The 22,652-nt window shown below is 38.2% G+C and overlaps 1 protein-coding gene across 1 annotated transcript in view; it reads left to right on the top strand.

Annotated features, from left to right (window-relative positions):
• Positions 1-7,969: 7,969 nt before the first annotated feature.
• DTWD2 (DTW domain containing 2) overlaps positions 7,970-22,652 on the top strand; it is a 124,991-nt gene continuing 110,308 nt past the window's right edge. The window contains exon 1 of the mRNA XM_036847668.1: positions 7,970-8,271. Coding sequence (XP_036703563.1) covers positions 8,054-8,271 — 218 coding nt within the window. The 5' untranslated portion in view covers positions 7,970-8,053. The remainder of the gene's footprint in view (positions 8,272-22,652) is intronic.

Raw genomic sequence — 22,652 nt, 5'->3', positions numbered from 1 at the left:
CATGTAATTAATTCTTGCTCTTCGAGTCCAGTTTTTCCATTAGTTCTGTTGTCCTTGCCTGATAATTGAGAGTGACAGGGGCAGTGATAATTCCAAGAAGTTTGCAAGGCTTTTGTTAAGGCTGGTATGATTTACCCAGTGAAGTGGGTACGTTGATCACTGGAGATTACAGAAAACCTCAACTGGAAAACATGTTTTTTTTTAACTGTCTCTTTGCCAGTGTGAGGGCATCAGCCTTGCAGCGAGGGAAGGCTTCAAGCTATTGGGAAAACATACATATAGTAACAAGAACATTTTGATAACCCATACTAAGTGGCAGTCGAATGAAGTCCAGCTGTAGGTGTTCAAAGTTACCAGAGAAAGGAGGTCTGAGGTCTCTGGGGACAAAAATAGTTTTTCCCAGGATTATGGACCTGACCTGTCAGACATTGCTGATAGGCTGTTTTTGCAATTTTATTTTTATTTTTTAAAAATTATTTTTGCAAGTTATCACACACTAGGTGTAAACCTTTTTTACTTATATTATCATTCTTTTTTTTTTCTTGTTTTTGGCCCCCGCCATGCCACATGGATCTTAGCTCCCCGGCAAGGGATTGAACATGCGCCCCCTGCAGTGGAAGCGCAGAATCTTAACCACTGGACAGCCAGGGAAGTCCCTGTTTTTGCAATTTTATAGAAATCTTCTTACCAATGTCTGTTTACAATTCGAGTCATTTTAAGTGAACTGTGGTGAGGGAGGAATCCAAGAAAAAAAAAATGAGGTTTGCCACGGGGCTGGGAAAAATCAAGTGGCTGTCTTGGGTTTCCCATAACCCAACTCTTTGTTTAATTTATAGCTATTGTTTACCCATCTTAATTTCTCTGATTCAGGAGCAGACTGTTGCTATGGTACGAGGATATCAACATGGCAAAAGTTTGGCAATAAGCAGTCAATTTTTTTTTTTTTTTTTTCAGAAGCAGAATGGACTTCATTCACACGTGTCACCATCCTCACAGATTCTGGTGTTGCTGCCTTTGAGTGAAAGTCAGTTAGGGCATTTCCCTGATACCTGGGTTCAGTCCCTTTAGTGTGAGTCTCAATTTTGATGACAGACAACATTTTATGCCAGGACATATACAACTTCCAGGAATTTCACATTATTTTTGGAACACTTATAATTCATATCTATACAGACACAACATAAAGAAGGCTTAATGTTACTTTTTATTTGATGACTCTTCCTATGTAATTTAACGTATCAAATACACCTAATTAGTTTAATCTCTGTCTTTTTATAAGGAGAGAGAACAAATTTTTGAGATATTTCAGGGGCCCTATGAAATATTTCATATTCCAAAGTTAGTTCTAAGTCAAAAAGACTTCATTTAGAATTTGATTTTTGGGAAGTTTGTCAAAAATATCAAAAATGTTTTAAAATGCTTAGTTAAATAGGTCTCTGTGAAACAATGCTTAGTTATTCATTTAACCAAAATAAGAATTAAAGATTTCATAGGCAAATTTAGAAGGTTATATAGTTCTGAGCAGAACTTAGCTCTTTTAAAATTGAGAGGATTTGGTTTACTTAAGTAATCAAAGACCTGACAAAGACACCACAGAACATAAGTGATTATTTTGACAAGACATAAGATCTATTTTATTCCTAGGCAGATTACTTAAACGTAATGAAAAACCTTTCCTAATCTCTTATTAATATCAAGAGAAGACCAATGGGGGGAAAAAAACTTTGTCTTTTTAACAGAGAGAAAACCAAATTCCAATTTTGCACCAGTTTACTTTTGATATTAAAACTCATTTACTTAATTAAATTCATTCCAGTCTTATCCAGTCCTAGACACATATAAAATTCCTTCCCAAAGATTCCTTTATTTACAAACCTTTTATAATTTTCTATGTCCATGTTAGTTAGTCTCTTGTTTTCTTCCCACTTAGAAGTAATCGCACTTGGACAAAATCACTTTCTTTTTCCTTAACAAAAACATCGCCGTACCTTATACCTCTTCTTACTCCCAAACACATCCTATTTCTATTATTTTATCTGGTAGTTTTAACCACATATATTAATTAAAATTATTAATCCTTTGAAATCTTAATTTTTTAAAAAAATTTGTTTATTGTTTATTTATTTTTGGATGCATTGGGTCTTCATTACTGCACGCGAGTTTTCTCTAGTTGCGGTGAGCGGGGGCTACTCTTCGTTACGGTGTGCGGGCTTCTCATCATGGTGGCTTCTCTTGTTGCGGAGCACGGGCTGTAGGCGTGCGGGCTTCAGTAGTTGTGTCACGTGGGCTCAGTAGTTGTGACTTGCAGGCTCTAGAGCGTAGGCTCAGTAGTTGTGGTGCACGGGCTTAGCTGCTCCGCAGCATGTGGGATCTTCCCGGACCAGGGCTCGAACCCATGTCCCCTGCATTGGCAGGCGGATTCTTAACCACTGCGCCACCAGGGAAGCCCTGAAATCTTAATTTTTTTAAGTGAAAATAAAGAAGTAAACACGTGTGAACTGAATACATTTTGTGGCTTGGCAAACTTACAAATACGTTTTAATTTTTAGAAACATATGCTACTTCATAGTACAATCTTTCCATAAAGCACAAGATATATTTACTAACAGAGCCAAGCATACTTAGTCTTGAAACTGAGTCCCCCTAAAACGAATTTCCTTTGCCGAGTTTATGTTTAATCTCTCGATCCAAAATGTTATTCCCTGTCTTGTCCAACACCTGTTCCCCTCAAGATTGAGCAGTATCAAAGAAAGAGGGGACACAGAAAGACTTTTGTACCCGGGAGGGCCCCAGAGTGTCCTGCTTGTTTCAATTCCCCCTTTTCTCCTAGTAGTTTTGGGGTATATTTGTCTATTATCATAAGTCTTAGGGTAATTATTATTAAAATTTTTTTCTTAAGTACAGGACAATTTTGCTCCAATATTCTGATCTTTTATAATGCCTATAAGCTTTTTGAGAGGAATAGGTAAGGTCTTGAGAAGAGTAAAGATAGGTGGGCCCTGACTTGCTTCTAGAGTTGTACTTCTGGTTTTGTAGACATTTACGAGACACAGACAGTTGTTTCTATTAGCCCTTGAATATTGGCCTCCAGCTGATTTATTTCCTGATTGTTTGTAGGAGGGTCTGGAGAATTGCGTTGGAGATGGGGCAGTTTTTAAGAAGGGAAATTTATGTTGGATTTTTGTTTCAAGTCTAATTTCTGTTCTTTCAGCTTAATAAGGGCTTCTTTAAGGCTAGTTGTTATACCTTTTCTCTCCTTTTGATTCTCCCATAAGTACCAATATGACAGCTGTTTATGATGAGAGCTCTCAAAATATATTTTCTTTTTAAATACAGCCAATTTAAAGGATCCATCATCTGGCCATTGATGAGTAGAATCTTGTATTAATTTCAAATAGTGACTCAAACCAATAAGCATTTTATTATGGCTTAACTAAAGATTCAAGAGGTGTCTCAGAAGAGTGTATATAACCCTAACAAGATCCAGAAAGTTCACTCCCAGAGTTAGTCTATGAAAGTAAAAGCCTTTTGTTGCTACAGGTGGTAAGAATGGTATAGTGAAAATGGTGTCTTTGGTTTCCCATAAAAATATAGGGCATCTCCAGTCATAAACCTACTAATTTATGGCACCGGGCAGGCGCTACTGGAGTAGGACTTTTCTGCACTAACAAGCAATGAAGATCACGAGGACAAAGGCCCCTTTTGGATTGGGACCCCTTATGACAATTCCCCTGAGAGCTGGCACAGCATGACAAAGAGAGTGCTGCTTGTGACTTCATGTCTCAGAACACCAGTCTTTTTGACTGGCCACCAGGTACACCCTGGTAAGTGCACCTTTAAGATGGCGGAGACCAGAAAGAATATTCTCACTAGAGACAAAGCCAGGCTTTCAGGACATAGAACAAGATGGAAGGAAAAAGGTCATCCAGTTTTTCATGGAGGACTGACAACAAAGTTTGTCTCAATAGATACCGACCTGGTAAGAGCTGTTAGTTAACTCACTAGCCTGTGAGACTGGCTCTGACAGCAGGCTTATGAGGCTTATGCCTGTGTTCTGCCCTGTGCTTCTTCCTCCTTATGACCAACAACACAATAGACAGGGACAAAGAAAAACGGTGACCATCTCTGGGAGGAAAAGAATCCTCTTGAGTTGCTAATCCAAGGAAATAGCTCCACAAATATTTTCTCTTGCTTATCTAAATTGAAAGAGAGAGAGAGAAGAGGGACCCTCACCACTTTCCCTTCTAACAGACTTTGCAGGCAGAGATCCTGGAGGCTGATGTGATAAGAAATCTTACCTTCCACAGGCCTTTGTCATATGTGCCATGATATCTTGGCTGCACCAGCCTCAGGACAGAAAGCAAGGTCCAACCAGCTTCCTGGTTGGCTCACCAACTTTCCGGGGGGGGGGGGCGGGAAATTTCCTCCCCTACCCCTCCTGAGTTCTTGTGGCTGGGCTAATAATGAAATTGACACAAGACCAATTAACAGGAGAAAAAGGAACAAATTTTAATTCATGTGCATGGAGGTCCCACAGAGATGGACCTAAGAAGTGGCCAAAGCAGGCAGCTTTTATATTTTTTAGACAAAGAAACAATAAATTCTCGAGGAATTGACAGGACAAAGAAACAGATTTTAGGTGCCCAATTAGTAAAGAATCTAAATAGAGTCTGGGCTTGGGGTATTACATTAAAGAAGTAACAAGGTTTGTTTATATAGACTTCTAGGCCTGAATTCCCAATCTTTGGTGAGAAGTGTGTCCTTTTACCTTCATATGCAGTGAGTGCACCTTTCAAATTAGAGATACGTATTCTTTCAGGGAGACAGAAGGGAGGGTCAGAGTGTCCCTCTTGCGTTGGTCATTTCTTAAGTAACTTTAATTCAAAATAATCAATATGCCATTGAGGCACATTTCGGGGTGGCCTGCTGTGGGCCCCAAAAAACTTTAAGAAGTTTAGTAAATATAACAATTTGCCTCCTCCATAAGTCAAAGAACATGTGTGACCTCTAGGAGCTGGGAACAGCCCTCAGCTGATAGCCAGCAAGAAAATGCTAACCACTAAGAACTGAATTCTGCCAACAACCTGAAGGATAAGCAAGGAAATGGATTCTGCCTTAGAGCCTCCAAAGGAATGCAGCCTGCCACCGCCTAGATTTCACCTCTATGAGATCTTGTTAGATTTCTGACATACAGAACTATAAGATACTAAGTATATATTATTTTAAGCCACTAAATTGGTGGTAATTTGTTACAGCAGCAATAGAAAAGTAATACAGCAAGGAATGTTTTGTCTTTACTTCATTTAAATCAAAGTTTATCCAATACTGAATCCTTATTCTGTTGGGCTGGCAGGGTATTCAATCCCAGACGTTACTGAGGCCCTTTCCCGTACCGGTGACACACAAGGTTCCAAGGATCTTACCATGAGCCAAAATATCAGGGAGGCTCCCTTGGACCTTCTGTTATCACCGTTATCATCTGCTACCAATGAGATGCCATAGTCCCTGCCTTCTTGGTCCCATGTAGTCTGGTGGCAGCAGCAGGATCTTCACAAGGGGGGGAAACCTGGGATCTAGGGTTCATCTCCTCTAGGCATCCAGGAAGTCATCCCCTCATTCCTCTAATCTGGATGTTCCATCATTACCTGGGAGCACTGGGGGGTTAGGAGTGGGGTTTTGGTTACCCTTTGTCCCTTTCTCAGTTAGGGGAAATCTTCCCTCTAACAGTCTATAACAGTTTTTGCTTTTATCCTAAGGACACATCCATCTCACCCCTAACATACATGTGCACAGACATCAGGCCTGATACTGAGGTCATCTCTAATCTGTTTTTACCTCTCAAACTCCCTTGAAGCAAAGAATCATAATGGTCTGGTTACTAGGAGTTGGGAGATAAATAAAATATAAATTAACATCTCAGTAGATTATTTTGCAATATTGATGCACTGGTAAGTTGGTTGCATCCCTTAAAGGAATTTTTGCTTGCCTTCCCAGTGTCTTGGTATTTCTCAGAGGTTTGGTCACTGACGGTCTTTATTTTGATACCAGGGTCTGTCCCAGGCTGGTAACATAAAGTAGCAGCTCGCTGGATGGGTGATACATTTCCTCAGGCTTCTCAAGGTCAGGGTTCATAAACCTGGATTCTTGCTTCCAGAGAGAAAAATGACTCTCTTTTCTCCCAGCTCTGGCTGTATCCCTCCCGCATGGGAGTTTTCTTTGACTCTGGTCAACCTCTGGGAGAATGGACTACAGAGAAGCAAGGATGGAGCAGGGGACCACTTATGTGCTTATGGCAATAGTCTAGGCAAGAGATGACAGGGGCTTGAATCAGGGCAGAAGTAGTAGGAGAGATAAATGGTTGGATTTTGAATACTTTGATGGGTAGAGCCAGTGATCTCATGTGGGGTATTAAAAGAGAAAGCCAAATATAAATAGGCTTGTTAGGACTCACCTGCCCTCACATAACTCATAGTTGGGAGTCTGGAGTGACCTTAAATGACTTAAGAGAACATTCCCCATCTTGAGATTGGAGACGAGAGTTTAAGGGTTGTCACAGGAGAATTTAATTTTGGTAGTTAAAGAACTGGTTCTCCAACCTAAATCTGCAGCCATATTTCTTTATTTTCGGATTCACCTCCTTTTCTATAGTCTCTGGGATTTCATTATCTCCCAACTCCAGTTGGCATTAAGTTCCAGTTTTATCTCCCATCCTACATCCATCACCAGGCAGGTTTTTCAGCCTTTTTCTATCCTCAGAGTACTCCAAAATAAATGACAGGTGCCATTTCCAGGGGAAAAGAATGCGGGAAAGTTGAAAACAATAGCCCTGTTTTCTATATACAGACTTGATTTTAAGATGACTAAAAACTTAATAGTGAGATAAACACTTTAAGAAATACAATACTGCTCTATTACTGTTAGTGCTAAATCTACTTTGTTTTATATTTAATATTTCATAGCTCTAGAATCAAGATAATTATGATTGCAAAACTTAGCTCATATGACTGGTGAAAACTTAATTTTTTAAATCATCGTTTAAAACGATGAATGTTGGTAGAAGTAACAAAGTATTAATAAATGAAAAGAATCAGCACCGATATAGGGCAAGAAGTAGTGCCACTTTCATTCTAACGTGAAGTTCATTCTGGCTTTTAAAAAACTGCGGGCTATATTGCTGTTTTCAAGAGCTGTAAAAACTTGGGCAAGGTAGTTATCTTTCTGTGGCTTATTTTTCCCCGCATACATGAAATCTCAGCTCTCTTACTGCCTTGGATCTTAGGGGCCTCGGACAATTTAAAAACCGCATTTAAACAAATGTTTAGTGTCTAGCGTAAAATAGTATGCTTGATGACGAGTAGAAATACCAAGTACAAGACACAGGACACAGGTCCCTGCCCTTCTAGAGCAAGAAATCCGCTGACGCAGACCAGCCGTGAATTCAACTTTCAATCGGTACAACCTCTCCTTTGTAAGCCTGAAACAAGTACACAAGCTGATCAAGTACATCAGATACTGAGACTGCTGTGCGCACTCACCCAGCTAATTATTTTTTAAAATTTAAAAATTATTTTTAAAAATTTTACATTAATTAATTAACTAGTTAATTAATTTTTGGCTGCATTGGGTCTTTGTTGCGCGCGGTCACCCAGCTAATTCTTAAACTGCCATCCTAAGGCGGAAAACGCAGAATTCCATTTTATTTTCACTTTTAAAGGGGTGAAAATAAAGAAAGTACATTCAAGTTTGCCACCTGAGGTGTTTTCAGAGGAGATTCCTTTACTTCTCCCCGAGACGCTTTCCTAACCTCACCTGCTCCCCAGAACAATCCACACTTTCCTTCCGGGTTCTAGGTGAACTGGCCCACTGGGGACAGACCAATGGGTTCATTCTTTGTCCACTGCGGGGCGGGGTCTCCAGCCTGGGCTTCGGAGACCCGCCCCCCGTACGTGGCGTGCGTGCGTGGCGCCAGGCGGCGCAGGCTGGTTTCTCCAGCTTGTGGTGCCCCCTGGCGGCAGCGGGGCTTCAATGTGACGGTCGGACCTGAGCGCCTGCCATGGAGCCGCAGAAAGAGGCGCGAACACCCAGGGACCCCGTCGCGCGGCTACCCGGGGCCTCTAGCTCTCAGAAGCCGGACGAGGAGGAGCGGCGGGAGGGCGGCACAGCGCCGGCGGCGACTGCCTTGGACGCGGAGGCGGACGGGGCTAGTGCGGACGGGCTGTGGGAACTGCCCGTGGAGCCGGCTGAGCGGAGGCCCGAGTGCAGCCGCTGCAGGTGACCGCCGGGCGGGGGCGGGGGCGGGGACTGAGGCCGGCGGCCGACTTGTAGGGGGTTGTGTGTCGCGGTGGCTGCCGCGCCCTCTGCCGGGGAGGCGGCTGCTGCGGCTCCAGTCCGGGGGAGCGCCGGTTCTGGCATCTCCGCGCTTGGGGCGGGAGGGTCCACTGGTTGACCTTGGAATCACTGTGAAATACCTGTCACAGCTCTTTAGTAAGAAGCCATTTCTCCAGGTTCAGGATTATTTAGCCTTACTTCCTGCAAGACACTGAGCGGGTCATGGGATGAGTAGACAGAAGTTCCGCTGTCAAGAAGCTTGAGCGTCTGATAGGGGAAGTAAGGCGTAATGACAGTAACATTTGTAAAAACACGTTTATGCTTATGTGACATAGTCATCTCACAGTAAAAAAAAAATAAAATGGATCAGAGGAGACAATCAAGGTGGCTATTACAGTAGTTGAGATTGTATTCAGAATTATGAATTCACTTAGAAATATTTATTGAGCACCTACTGTGTGGCAGGCACTGTTCTAGGTTCCTAGGAACCTAGGCATGGATAAAACATACGTTATCTCTGCGCTCACTGGGTCATTTATAGTCTAATGGGGAGACAGTTTATTAACTAGCAGCACCAACAATTAACATTATTTGACCATTGAATTACGCTGGTGTACTTTCAGGATTGTGAGGATTGCTTTCCCTGCTTGTTTGAATCTCATGCTATACAGATATACTATTATATTTACCTCCTGGGTGTTCAGGATCATTTATCTTGGTTACTACCTCTCTGTTGTCCTTCACACTTTTAGCAATTAGATAGTGTCTCTACTTCCTCACCTGGGAATCACTCTGTAATTTGTTCTCAGATCCTACGCTCTGAAATGGCTCTCACTAAGGTCACCATTAACCTTAATGAGGTGAAATCTAATGGGTCATTTTCTGTTCACTTTTTACTGGACCTCTTGGCAGAATTCTGCAGTTGAAATACTCACTCCTTGAAACACTCTCTCTTTGGTTTCGCTTTGATTTATCTGACTTCTGTATCCTAGTCTTCTTTGCCTGTTCTGTTAAAACTCTAAATGTTGGGCTACCTCAAGGTCTTGGTTCTAGGTTCTCTTCTAACCCCATACACTTCTCACAGGTGATCTTACCATTTTTCATGGCTAAGTTATCACCTCTACCCCAGTCTCTCTAGCTCAGACCTTTCTCCTGAGCACCAGATGTACTCATTCATTTAATCATTGAGTACTGAGTGCTTTGCTGATTACTGGTAATATGGTGGAGTCTTTGTCCACACAGAGTGTTCAGTTTGTTATTGGATACAGATGATAAACCAGTAAACAAGCAACTAAATATGTAATTACAGATTGGAAAAAAAAAGAACAGCAATGAAAGAAAGAAGTGGGATGCTGCCATAGAAAATAGCAGGATGGTGTCAGCAAAGATTTGTGAAGAGATAGCCTTTATATTGAGACTTGAAAGATAAGAAGGATTCAACCAAGAGAGAAGTGTTCCAAGAAAGGGAACAGAAGGACAGGCTCGTTGATTGTCTTTAACATTTGCATACTTGGAGTCTCTCAGGGCCATTTTGACCTTTTCCCAGAGCTGAACTGTAAGACCTAAGAGGAAGGATCTTGAGTGTAAGGATCTTCTTATATTTTCTGAATGTACTATGTGCAGTAGATACTCAGTAGACCTTTGACGAGGGTAAATAATTTGTGTCTAAAAGAGACTGTGTGTTGGAACAGAAGGGGTGTGTGAATACAATTTATTTAAATAATTTTTCTAAAGTTGTTAGGAGATAGCACTTAATAATGCTTCGGGGCTTCCCTGGTGGCGCAGTGGTTCAGAATCCGCCTGCCAATGCGGGGGACACGGGTTCGAGCCCCGGTCCAGGAAGATCCACGTGCGGTGGAGCAACTAAGTCCGTGCGCCACAGCTACTGAGCCTGCGCTCTAGGGCCCGCGAGCCACAGCTACTGAAGCCCACGCGCCTAGAGCCCGTGCTCCGCAACAAGAGAAGCCACAGCAGTGAGAAGCCCGTGCACTGCAACGAAGAGTAGCTCCCACTCGCCGCAACTAGAGAAAGCCTGCGCACAGCAACGAAGACTCAACACAGCCAAAAATAAATAAATAAATAAAATTAAAAAAAAAAAAAGAATGCTTCGAAGGGGTCTCACTAGGATATGGAAATAAAAGTGTTTCAAATACAAATCCAGAGCTAAATTATGCTAGCTTTATTATGTAGTTTTTAGTCTACTTAGAACTTCTAGTTATAATAGTTTAAAAATTAGTCTTCTATGGCTAGCAAAGATTTATAATTTTTCTGATCTCCTCCTCTCTGCCCCATTAATAGACTTTATTCTTTAGAGCACTTTTATTTATTTTTAAAAATATTTATTTATTTAATTTATTTATTTTTGGCTGCATTGGGTCTTTGTTGCTGTGCCCTACTTTCTGTAGTTGCGGCGAGCGGGGGCTACTCTTCGTTGCGGTGCACAGTCTTCTCATTGCAGTGGCTTCCCTTGTTGCGGAGCACTGGCTCTAGGTGCACAGGCTTCAGTAGTTGTGGCTCGCGGGCTCTAGAGCGCAGGCTCAGTAGTTGTGGCGCACGGGCTTAGTTGCTCCGCGGCATGTGGGATCTTCCCGGACCGGGGCTCGAACCCGTGTCCCCTGCATTGGCAGGCTGATTCTGAACCACTGCGCCACCAGGGAAGCCCTAGAGCACTTTTAGATTGACAGCAAAACTGAGAGGAAGGTACAGAGATTTCCCATATACTCTCTGCCCCTACACATGCATAGCTTCCCGGTTATCAACATCCCCTACCAGAGTGGTACATTTGTTACAATTGATGGACTCCATTGACACATTATTATCACTTAAAGTCCATAGTTTACGTTAGGGGTCACTCTTGGTGTTATACATATTTTGAGTTTGGACAAATTTGTAATAACATATATCTACTATTATAGTATTGATAGCATACAGAGTGTTTTCACTGCCCTAAAAATCCTCTTGCCTCTGCCTTTTCATCCCTCTCTACCCTCTAACCTGATCTACTGTTTAAAAATTAAAAATGACTTGCTGGATTTTAGCTTGGTTTCAGTTTCATTTAGTTAATCCTTTAGAATTATAATTCATTCTGACATTTCTGCACTTTGTTTTTTTCTAGTGAAATTTTCTACCTTTTAAAGACTCTTGTCTCCCTTGGCATGCTATGCATTTTGTTTGTTTTAATTGGTTAGAGTGCAGTTCTAGAATTATGGAGAATATTTAGGTGTCATCAGTATAATATTTATAGCTCTTTATATTTTATTTTATTAGGTGGTTAGGGTTTTAACTAGTTCCCTGAGTGAACTTCTTTACATTTATGCTTATAATAGTTTTTAAAATTAAAATGCATTCTTAGATTTGAGTGATCAGTAAGTCACAATTATTTGGCCATTTATTTAAAACGCTATTCATTTCTCTAAACACATTACTATAATTGTCACAGCCTAAAGAGTTCTAGAGATTGGTTTTGTTCAGGAAGTGCAAACTCAATTTAACTTCTCAGCAGAATCTTGCTCGTTAGAAATACAACATATCTTAAACATTAATGAAATATTCTTTAAAAGATCCCAAACTAATTTGTTATTGCAAGATACAGATTTTATAAAAAGTGTGTCCCTGTTAGAAGGAACAGCATGTACAGGAGTACATTGTATAGAGTACAGTGTATTTGGAGAGCTTGGCAGAAAGGAAGGAGAGACGAGTCCGCAGAGATTAATTGTGGTTGCACTGGGAAGGGCCAAATAGACTGTGTTAGGGAGTTTGAGCCTAAAGCACTAGAACCCAACAAAACAGCCACTGAAGTATTTTTATATCTGAATGAAGGTTACAGCTTGATTTCTATAGGTGGCTTTTATCACAATTTGTACTGTGTTTTATATATTAAGAAAAATGCAAACTGAATGGTGAAACAATGGTAAAAGGCTTGACTGGGAAGAGTTAGGGCCTTATTCCAGTAAAATGCCAGACATCTTAATTATTTTTTTATCTCTTCTGTTTATATTCCTGCCTGAGGACAAGAGTTAGAAACCACTTGAAATTCATTGATCATAAGAATAATGGAATAATGTCTAAATACAGAGTATTTTTTAATTTGTCTGAGGGAGGAAGACAGCAGGGAGAACATGTACACAAACTGACACAGATAGGCCCTGAGACAGAAAATTTTCTCTCTCCAGTGCTTTCTTCTTACAAAAGTACAAAGTTGTAAGGATTATAATAAGCCACATCAATATATTTGGCACCCGTTTATTAAGCACTGGTCATCTGCAGGTTATTCACCAAGCCTAGGTGCTTTATGTATAATATTTTATTTATTTCTCATAACAGCATTCTAGAATTGATGATATCGTTAGCTTTTAAATGATAAGGAGGTAGAGGTAACAATCAAGTAGCAGAGTTGGGTCTCCAGCTCCAGTCCGCTTGGCTCCCAAGCTCTTGCAAATGCTTGGCTTTGCTCTATGCTCCACGCTTGCTGAAGAACCCCTTATGATTTTGTTTGCTGAGTGGATGTAGTCACTAGTTGAAGTGGAGCCCCTAAGGCTGCAGGAGTAGCTCTGATTTTCATACTTTTTAAGCTGAAGTATGTTTAATTCAAGCTTAGTAACAAGATTCCTGAGCTTTGGTGTTCTTTAGCTCCTTTTTTTTAAAATAAAAATTAAGATATATTTGTTGTATAATTTTATATAAGTTTAAGGTGTACATCCTATTGATTTGATACATTTATGTATTGCAGTATGATTATCACTGGTAGTGGTTAGCTGTTGTCACCTAATTATCATTTCTTTTTTTGTGCTGAGAAGATTTAAGATGTATCCTCTTAGCAACTTTGAAGTATATTAGACAGTATTGTTGACTATATCACAGTGCTGTGCATTAGATCTCCAGCATTTATTCCCCTTCTAGTTCCAACTTTGTATCCTTTAACAACGTCTAGCTTCTTTATTCCATTTCTTAACCTTTTCCGTATTCTTTAGGCTTGACTATTCTGGAGAAGAAGGTGATGGGGATAAAATAATGAGAAAGCGAAGCAGGGAAGTTTGCAGGTGTTTAAGAAGAATACAGGAGCCACAAACTGGAAGTCCCACAGATGTTTTGTTTAAAACTATATTTTTACCAGTTTTAAATTACCAGTTGCTAATAGTTAAAAATGAAGATGTTTTATATCAAAATCCAGATTTCTCTTTTCTGTGAGAATGGGAAGATCTAGCAGCTCGGGGGCCAACTTCCTGAGCAGTAGTTGGCTGCGCAGAGTATTGGTTGTGCCTTTAGACTGGGTGTGATCTGTCCAGGTCATCATTGCTCCCAGTCATTCCTGCTTAATTCAACTATGATTAACTGCCTGCCTCTCATAGGCATTGGCTTTTTGATCTGGGTCTCATGTATGTCATTGTGGGCTGGTCAGCCTGAGCAGGAGGGTAAATCAGTCTGCAGGTTTTGCAGGTAGAAGTGAAAAATGGTAATTCCCAAAGCAATTAGTTTACAATAATTAAGATTGTTGAATTGGTATCAACACTTAGAAAACCAACTGTTTTGGTAAATTTAAAATAAACTAGATTATTGACGGTAATTTTTAGGGTAAAAATTTTGGTGGTCTGCAAATTTAATTCTTTGTGCATTAACTAAGTTAATTTGTTATTTCTTGTTAATATAGAAAATATGTTTATTCTTTGAACTAGTTCGTTCCTAAGATATGTGGGAAGCTAACTGATTTACAAATTACTGTGCAAGCTAATCATATGTTCAAAGTTGAGCAAAGATGATATATCTCAAGAGGAAATTTTTTTCTTAATTAAGTCTCCAAAGAGGAGTGACCAATTTTAAGAAACCACTTTAGAGCTTTCTAAGTGTTTGATTTATTTTCCCCAAGAAAAATACGAACATTATTATTACCCTGTGATAGATAGACGTTTTCTTCAAAGAATATCAAAGCACATTAATTTTTTAAGTATGTTTACATTTGCCCCAAATTAATAATTCATAGCTCTGTTAGTGCTTATGTAGTGAGAAAATATATTCCTTAATAGTCTAGTCTAAAATTTGTCTTTTTCATTTATTTTTTAAAATATGTGATGTATTTTATTTTTTTCTTCCAGTTTTATTGAGGTATAATTGACGTACAGCACTGTACAAGATGTACAGTAAAATGATTTGACTTACATACACCATGAAATGATTAAGTTTATTGAACATCTATCATCTTATGTAGATAAAAAATAAAAGAAAAAGAAAAAAAATTTTTCCTTGTGATGAGAACTCTTAGGATTTACTTTATTTATTTATTTATTTATTTAGGCCGCTCTGCGTGGCTTGTGGGATCTCAGTTCCCCGACCGGGGATTGAACCTGGGCCACGGCAGTGAAAGTGCCAGATCCTAACCACTAGACTACCAGGGAAGTCCCAAGATTTACTTGATTAACAACTTTCATTTATAATGTACAGCAGTGTTAATTATATTATGTTGTACATTATATCCCTGATACTTATTTATCTTACAACTAGAAGTTTGTACCTTTTGACCACCTTCATCCAGTTCTCCCGCTGTCACCACTCCTCGCCTCTGGTAACTACAAATCTGATCTTTTCCTTTAAGTTTGTTTGTTTCTTGAAGTATAATTGACCTTCAGCACTATGTTAGTTCTTGGTGTACAACATAGTGATTCGATACTTCTATACATTAGAAAATGATCACCACGATAAGTCTAGTTACCATTGTCACTATACAAAGATATTACATAATTATCGACTGTATTCCTCACACTGTACATTTCATACAGGTAACATTTATTTTGTAACTGGAAGTGTGTACATCTTGTATTTCCCTCACCTTTTTCACTTATCCTCTCACCCACCTCCCCTCTGGCAACAACCTGTTTGTTCTCTGTATCTAAATAAATTTGGCATTATTTTAAAAGACTTCACAGGTTACAAAGTGCTTTCTTACATGTACGTTTTTATTTACTATATAAGACAACTTTGTGATTTAAATAGTTTTTCTCTTTTATATATTCTTAAGGTCAGGTGCGTAGTAGAGGCAGAGCTGCTTTAACTTTCATATTTTCATTACTGGATCACATAATAATGAATTATACTGAAATGAACAGTATGACTTTCTTTGTTTTCCTATTGCATAGAATACATACTTCCAGTGAGGCGTTCCTTTGCCTTCTTCTAATCCATAGATTCTTTTCCTTTTCCTTTGTCCATGGCTATTTTTAATTATTTTGGGATGGGCAATTTTAATTATTGTCTTTTTTAAGGTCCACCTTTTACCTCCTGAATCCTTTACCTGCCTATGGTCAGCTTCTCATTTCTCTTGGTGGCTCTTCACATTTCAATTAGAAAGGCAAATTTGAAGGTATTATTGATTGATAGGATTTTTTTTTTTTTTTCTCTGCTGAGTTTTTAGTTTGCTTGTTTCTTGTTTTTCGTCTGCTGGAAGCCTAGTGGAAAAGTTGTGGGGAAAAAGGGAGCAGTGAAGTGAAGTAAGTAGAAGTGTTCCAGGATTAATGAAGGAAAAAAATGGAAAGGTATGGAATGATTCTCCTGACCTTGCAAAGAGTTAGAGAGATTGACCTGATAGAAATGTGTCTGATCTCACAGGTGTGACCCCTAGGAATAAATAAAAATAAGAATTAAAAAAAGAAAAAAAATACTGAACAGACATACCAGTGACTGCACACTACAAGAGGAGGGAGTCTGCAGGTTAAGTCCAGGCAAGTTTCCAAAGAACAGCAACCAGAAAAATTAAATAGAATCCAGAGTTTCTACACTATATTGTCTAAAACGTCTAGTTTTTAACCAAAGCTTACTAGACATGCAAAGAAACAGGAAAGTGTGACTCACATACAGGGAAAACAACAGCAAATAGAAACTGTCTTTGAGTGGATCCAGATTTTGGATATAGTAGAAAAATACTTCAAAGCAACTCTTATAATAGGTTCAAAGAATTAAAGGAAAAAAATATAATGACCGTGACTCAACAGAGGCTCAATAGAGAGTTAGAAATTATTTTTAAAAGTCTATGCAAACTGTCAGTGTAGGTTCATCATTTGTAACAAATGTACCACTCTGATGGGAGATATTGATAATGGGGAGGCTATGCATGTCTTGGGGCAGGGGGTATATAGAAAATCTCTGTAGCTTCCCGTCAATTTTGCTGTGAATCTAAAACAGCTGTAAAAAAAAAAAAAGTCTTAAAAAAAGAGATGTGTATTATCTACTTGTTTATGTAAATCTGTTACTTGGCAGGTCAATTAAAAAAAAAATCATGTTAATATGTATATAACATATTTATCATTTGAACCGTTTATAAGTGTACAATTCAGTGGCATTAAATACATTCATAATGTTGTGTAACTATCACTACTATCTATACCCAGAAAATTTTCATCATCCCCAGTATAAACTCTGTACCCATTAAATAATATCTTCTCATCCCCTCCTCCCCCCAGCCCCTGGTAATCTCTATTCTCCTTTCTGTTTCTATGAATTTACCTATTCTAGATACTTTGTATAATCATACAATATTCGTTCTCTGTCTGACATTTCACTAAGAATAATGCTTTCAAGGTCCATCCATGTTATAGCATATATCAAAATTTCATTTTTATGGCTGAATTGTATGTATATGCCATCTTAATTTATCTGTTATCCATTCTTTTGTTGATGGACACTTGGTTTGTTTCCACTTTTTGGGTATTGTGAATAGTGTTGCCATGAACGTTGGTATACAAATATTTATTCTAGTTCCTGCTTTTAATTCTTTTGGATATATACCTAGGAGTGGAATTGCTGGGTCATATGGTAGTTCTGTGTTTAACTTTTTGAGGAATTGCCAAGCTGTTTTCCATAGCAGCTGCAACCATTTTACATTCCCATCAGCAATGTACAAGAGTTCCAATTTCCACAAAATTGAAGGTACACAGTTATCTGAGTAGTTAACAAAGCATGTATATCACCCTTAATGTACTTGAAATTGAATCTTTAATGCAAACCCTCAAATGAAGAAATCACTGAAAAAATGCAGCAATTACCATTGCTCCAGCAAAACATGGATTCTTTTTTATATTTTTATTGAGGTATAATTGACATATAACCTTATGTTAGTTTCAGGTTTATAACATAATGATTTGATATTTATATACAATGCAAAATGATCACCACAGTAAGTCTAGTTAACATCTGTCACCTTAAATAGTTAAAGAAAAGTTTTCTTTCTTGTGATGTGAACTTTTAAGATCTACTCTCTTAGCAACTTTCAAATGTGCAATTTATTTTATCACTGAAAGTTTGTACCTTTTGACCCCCTTTATCCATTTTTACCACCCTCTCAACAAATAATGAATTCTTTCAGAGGAGAATCTAATGTAGTATGTACAAGTTTTACAGTGGCAATGATGACTCATTATTATTATTACTTTCTTTTGGAGTATAGGAGTTGGAATTTGGCTACTGATTGATTTAATTTTACCTGAAAAATAATTTTAGACTTACACGTTGTAAAAATAGTACAGAGAGTTCCGAATACCTTTTTGTTTTGTTAATAGTTTCCCTTGCTGTGCCAAAACTTTTCAGATTGATGTAATCCCTTTGTTTATTTTGTTTTTGTTTCCCTTGCCTGAGGAAATGTATCCAAAAAAATAGTGCTAAGACCCATGTCAAAGCATACAGCCTATGTTTTCTTTTAGAAGTTTTATTTATATATTTATTTATTTTTAAAAATAAATTTTATTTATTTATTTATTTATTTATTTTTGGCTGAGTTGGGTCTTCATTGCTGCACGCAGGCTCTCTTGAGTTGCGGCGAGCAGGGGCTGCTCTTTGTCGTGGTGCGCATGCTTCTTATTGTGGTGGCTTCTCTTGTTGCGCAGCACGGGCTCTAGAGCACACGGGCTTCAGTAGTTGTGGCACGTGGGCTCAGTAGTTGTGGCTCGTGGGTTCTAGAGCTCAGACTCAGTAGTTGTGGTGCACGGGCCTTTTAGAAGTTTTATGATTTCAGGTCTTACATTTAAGTCTTTAATCCATTTTGAGTTCATTTTTGTATATAGTGTGAGAAAGTAGTTCAGTTTGATCCTTTTGCATGTAGCTGTCCAGGTTTCTCAACACCAGTATTGAAGAGGCTGTCTTTGCCCAATTGTATATTATTGCCTTCTTGTCATAGAGTAATTGGTTTATTTCTGGGCTTTCTATTCTGTTCCATTTATGTATGTGTCCGTTTTTTGTGCCATACCATACTGTTTTGATGACTGTAGTTTTGTAGTGTACTTCGAAATAAAGGAGCGTTATACCTCCAGGATTGTTCTTTTTTCTCAAGATTGTTTTGACTATTCAGGGTCTTTTGTCCTGGTATAAAAATTTTTAGAATTATTTGTTCCAGTTCTGTGAAAAATGTCATTGGTATTTTGATAGGGATTGCATTAAATCTGTAGATTACCTTGGATGGTATGATCATTTTAACAGTATTAATTCTTCCAATCCGTAAGCATGGTATATCTTTCCATTTGCTTGTGTCATCTTCAGTTTGTTTCATCAATGTCTTATGGTTTTCAGTGTATGGGTCTTTCACCTCCTTGGTTAGATTTATTCCTAGGTATTTTATTCTTTTTGATGCAATTATAAATGGGATTTTTTTCTGAAACTTTTTTTCTAAAAGTCCATTGGTAGTGTATAGGAATGCAACAGGTTTCTTTACATTAATTTTGTATCCTGCAACATTACTGAATTCATTTATTAGCTCTAATAGTTTTTTTGGTGGTGCCTTTAGGATTTTCTATATATGGTATTGTGTAATCTGTGAACAGTGACATTTTACTTCTTGCTTTCCAATTTGGATGCCTTTTATTTCTTCTTTTCTGATTGCTGTGGCTAGGGCTATGTTGAATAAAAGTGGTGGGAGTGGGCATCTGTGTCTTGTTGCTGATATTAGAGAAAATGCTTTTTACCTTTGAGTATGATGTTGGCTGTAGGTGTTTCATAAAAGCCTTTATTATGTTGAGATATGTTCCTTATATATCCACTTTCTTGAGAGTTTTTATCATAAATTGATGTTGAATTTTGTCAAAAGCTTTTCCTGGATCTATTGAGATGATCATATGATTTTTATTCTTAAATTTGTTAATGTGGTCTGTCACACTGATAGCTTTGTGGATATTGAACCATCTTTGCATCCCTGAGATAAGTCCTACTTGATCATGGTGTATGTTCCTTTTAATGTATAGTTGAGTTTGGTTGGTTAATATTTTGTTGAGGATTTTTTTTTTAACATCTTTATTGGAATATAATTGCTTTACAATGGTGTGTTAGTTTCTGCTTTATAACAAAGTGAATCAGCTACACTGTTGAGGAGTTTTGTTTCTATGTTCATCAGTAATATTGGCCTGTAATTTTTTTCTTGTTGTGTCTTTGATTTTGGTATCAGGGTGAAGCTGGCCTCATAGAATAAGTTTGGAAGCATTCCTTTTTCTTCAAATTTTTGGAATAATTTAGGAAGCAAAGGTGTTAACTCTTCTTTAACTGTTTGGCAGAATTTACCTGTGAAGCTGTTTGGTCCGTGACTTTTGTTGGTGGGAATTTTTTTTATTACTGATTCTATTTTGTTGATGTTAATTAGTCTATTGATATTTTCTATTTCTTCCTGATTCAGTCTTGGGAGATTGTATGTTTCTAGAAATTTTTCCATTTTTCTTAAGTTGTACATTTTATTGGTGTATATAGTATTATATCGGTGTTCATAGTGATCCCTTATGATTCTTTGTATTCTATGGTGTTGGTTTTTACTTCTTCCCTTTCATTTCTGATTTTATTTCCTTTTTTTTTGGCCACACCATTCAGCTTGCAGGATTTTCCCCAACCAGGGTTTGAACCCAGGCCACTGCAGTGAAATGCTGGAATCCTAACCACTAGGCCACCAGGGAAGTCCCTGATTTTATTTATTTGGGTCCACTTCTTATTATTTTTTGATGAGTCTGGCTAAAGGTTTATCAATTTTGTTTATCTTTTCAAAGAACCAGTCTTAGTTTCATTGATATTTTCTTTTTTTTTTTAGTTTTTATTTCATTTACAGTTGACCCTTGAACAACGCAAGTGTTAGGTGTGCCAACCCTCCGCACAGTGGAAAATCTGCACATAACTGTACAGTTGGCCCTCCTATCTGTGGTTCTGCATTTGTGAATTCAACTAGTCACAGATCTTGTAGTACTGTAATACAAATTTATTGAAAAAAATCTGCGTACAAGGAGACCCACGCAGTTTGAACTCATGCTGTTCAAAGATCAATTGTATTTTTGCTCTGATCTTTGGTATTTCTTTTCTTCTACTAACTTTGGGTTTTGTTGTTCTTTTTCTACTTCCTTTAGATGTAAGGCTAGATTGATTGTTTGAGATTTTTCTTATTCCCTGAGATAGGCTTGTATTGCTATAAACCTTCCTTTTAGAACTGTTTTTGCTGTTTCCCATAGATTTTGGATTGTTGTGTTTCCATTTTCATATGTCTCCAGATATTTTTTGATTTTCTCTTTGATTTCTTCAGTGACACATTGGTAGCATATTGTTAAGTGTCCATGTGTTTGTGTTTTTTGCAATTTTTTTTTATTGTACTTGATTTTTAGTCTCATATCTTTGTGGTTAGAAAAGATGCTTGATATGGTTTCAGTCATCTTAAATTTGTAGAGACTTGTTTTGTAGCCTAGCATGTGATTTATCCTGGAGAATGTTCCATATGCACTTGAAAAGAATGTGTATTCTACTGCTTTTGGATGGAATGTTCTTTCTTTGAGCTTTCTTTGACTTTGACTTTTTGCTTCTTCCTTGTCTCTTTCAGACTGTTAGGTTTATTTATCACCAAATATTTTAATTTTAGTGCTAGGCCTTCTGGGACCTAGGGCAGCTCTACAGAGTTATGTTAAGACTTTTCATTGACATTAAATGCTTTTATGGAATCAACAAAATGTATTGATTAAGGGCATACACTTTGGAATTAGAACAGGGTTCTAGCCCCAGCTCTGTTTTCTCTTGAGAAAGTTATTTAACCTTTCATAGCCTTGGTTTCTTCATCTGTAAATTAGGGCAATAATACTACCTTTCTTTTTTTTTTTTTTTTTTTTTAATTTTTATTTATTTATTTATTTATTTTATTTTATGGCTGTGTTGGGTCTTCATTTCTGTGCAAGGGCTTTCTCTAGTTGTGGCAAGCGGGGTCCACTCTTCATCGCGGTGCACGGGCCTCTCACTGTCGCGGCCTCTCTTGCTGCGGAGCACAGGCTCCAGACGCGCAGGCTCAGTAATTGTGGCTCACGGGCCCAGCCGCTCTGCGGCATGTGGGATCTTCCCAGACCAGGGCTCGAACCCGCGTCCCCTGCGTTGGCAGGCAGACTCTCAACCACTGCGCCACCAGGGAAGCCCTATACTACCTTTCTTTGACAGGTTTTGTAAGAATTAAATGAAGGTAAAGTATTTAGCATAGTGCCTATAGCATATGCACATATGCACAAAGTTGTGCAGTTGTTAAACTCTTCCTCTTTCCCTTTCCTCCTTGTTCTCATCTCTTATCTTTTTCTCTTTCCTCCTCTTCCTTCTCCTTTCTTCCTTCCCCTCTTTTTCTCCCTCCTCCCTCGTTCTTTTTCTCCCTCCTCCCTTGTTCTTTTTCTCCTCCATGAATTATCATTATTATTATTTATGAAATTGGTTTATTTTGTAGTTAGTCAACTTCTTCCCTGTTTGGGTTGTTTTTCTAGATTCAGAGATTAAGGGCAAGTAAATAACTTTGCATGTGTTAATGTTGCAGGTCACCATAATTAAATTGCCTCATGATGGAGATTTTATAATCCTAGGACTTTTAAAATACTCACTTTCCAGCTACAAATAAATATTCCATTGATGAAAAATACTTTTTTTAGGGACATCAAAATCGGCTTATTCATAGCATTATTGTGTTCTCTTATGTAGTAAAGTAACCCTATCTTAAACCTTATGTATTTTTCTCTCTTATATCAAAGAAAATTCTCAATTCTCTTTTGAAGAAATGGACCTTTATATAAATTTAGGAGGAATATTTCCTTAATAAATCAGGTATTCCAAATCTGCATTTTAAAATATAGACAGCTTTTAGGCAAGGGAAAGGAGAAGAAAGAATAAAGAAAATGAAAATGTTTTCTAGTAACATGGTCCCTTCATTCTATGCTATTCTTTGTAAAATATCTCTACTGAGCTATAGCTGGCCCTTGGGACAATTTAACCTCTGACCCCTTGCTTGTCAGGATGGCCATTCATGCTGTTCCCTTTAGTTGACCAATGGCTAAGGAGCATAGAATTCTGCTGCACATGGACCTGGA

Source organism: Balaenoptera musculus, chromosome 3, assembly GCF_009873245.2.
Source record: "Balaenoptera musculus isolate JJ_BM4_2016_0621 chromosome 3, mBalMus1.pri.v3, whole genome shotgun sequence".
NCBI classification, from domain to species: Eukaryota; Metazoa; Chordata; class Mammalia; order Artiodactyla; family Balaenopteridae; genus Balaenoptera; species Balaenoptera musculus.
This window is presented reverse-complemented; position numbering and strand designations above follow the sequence as displayed.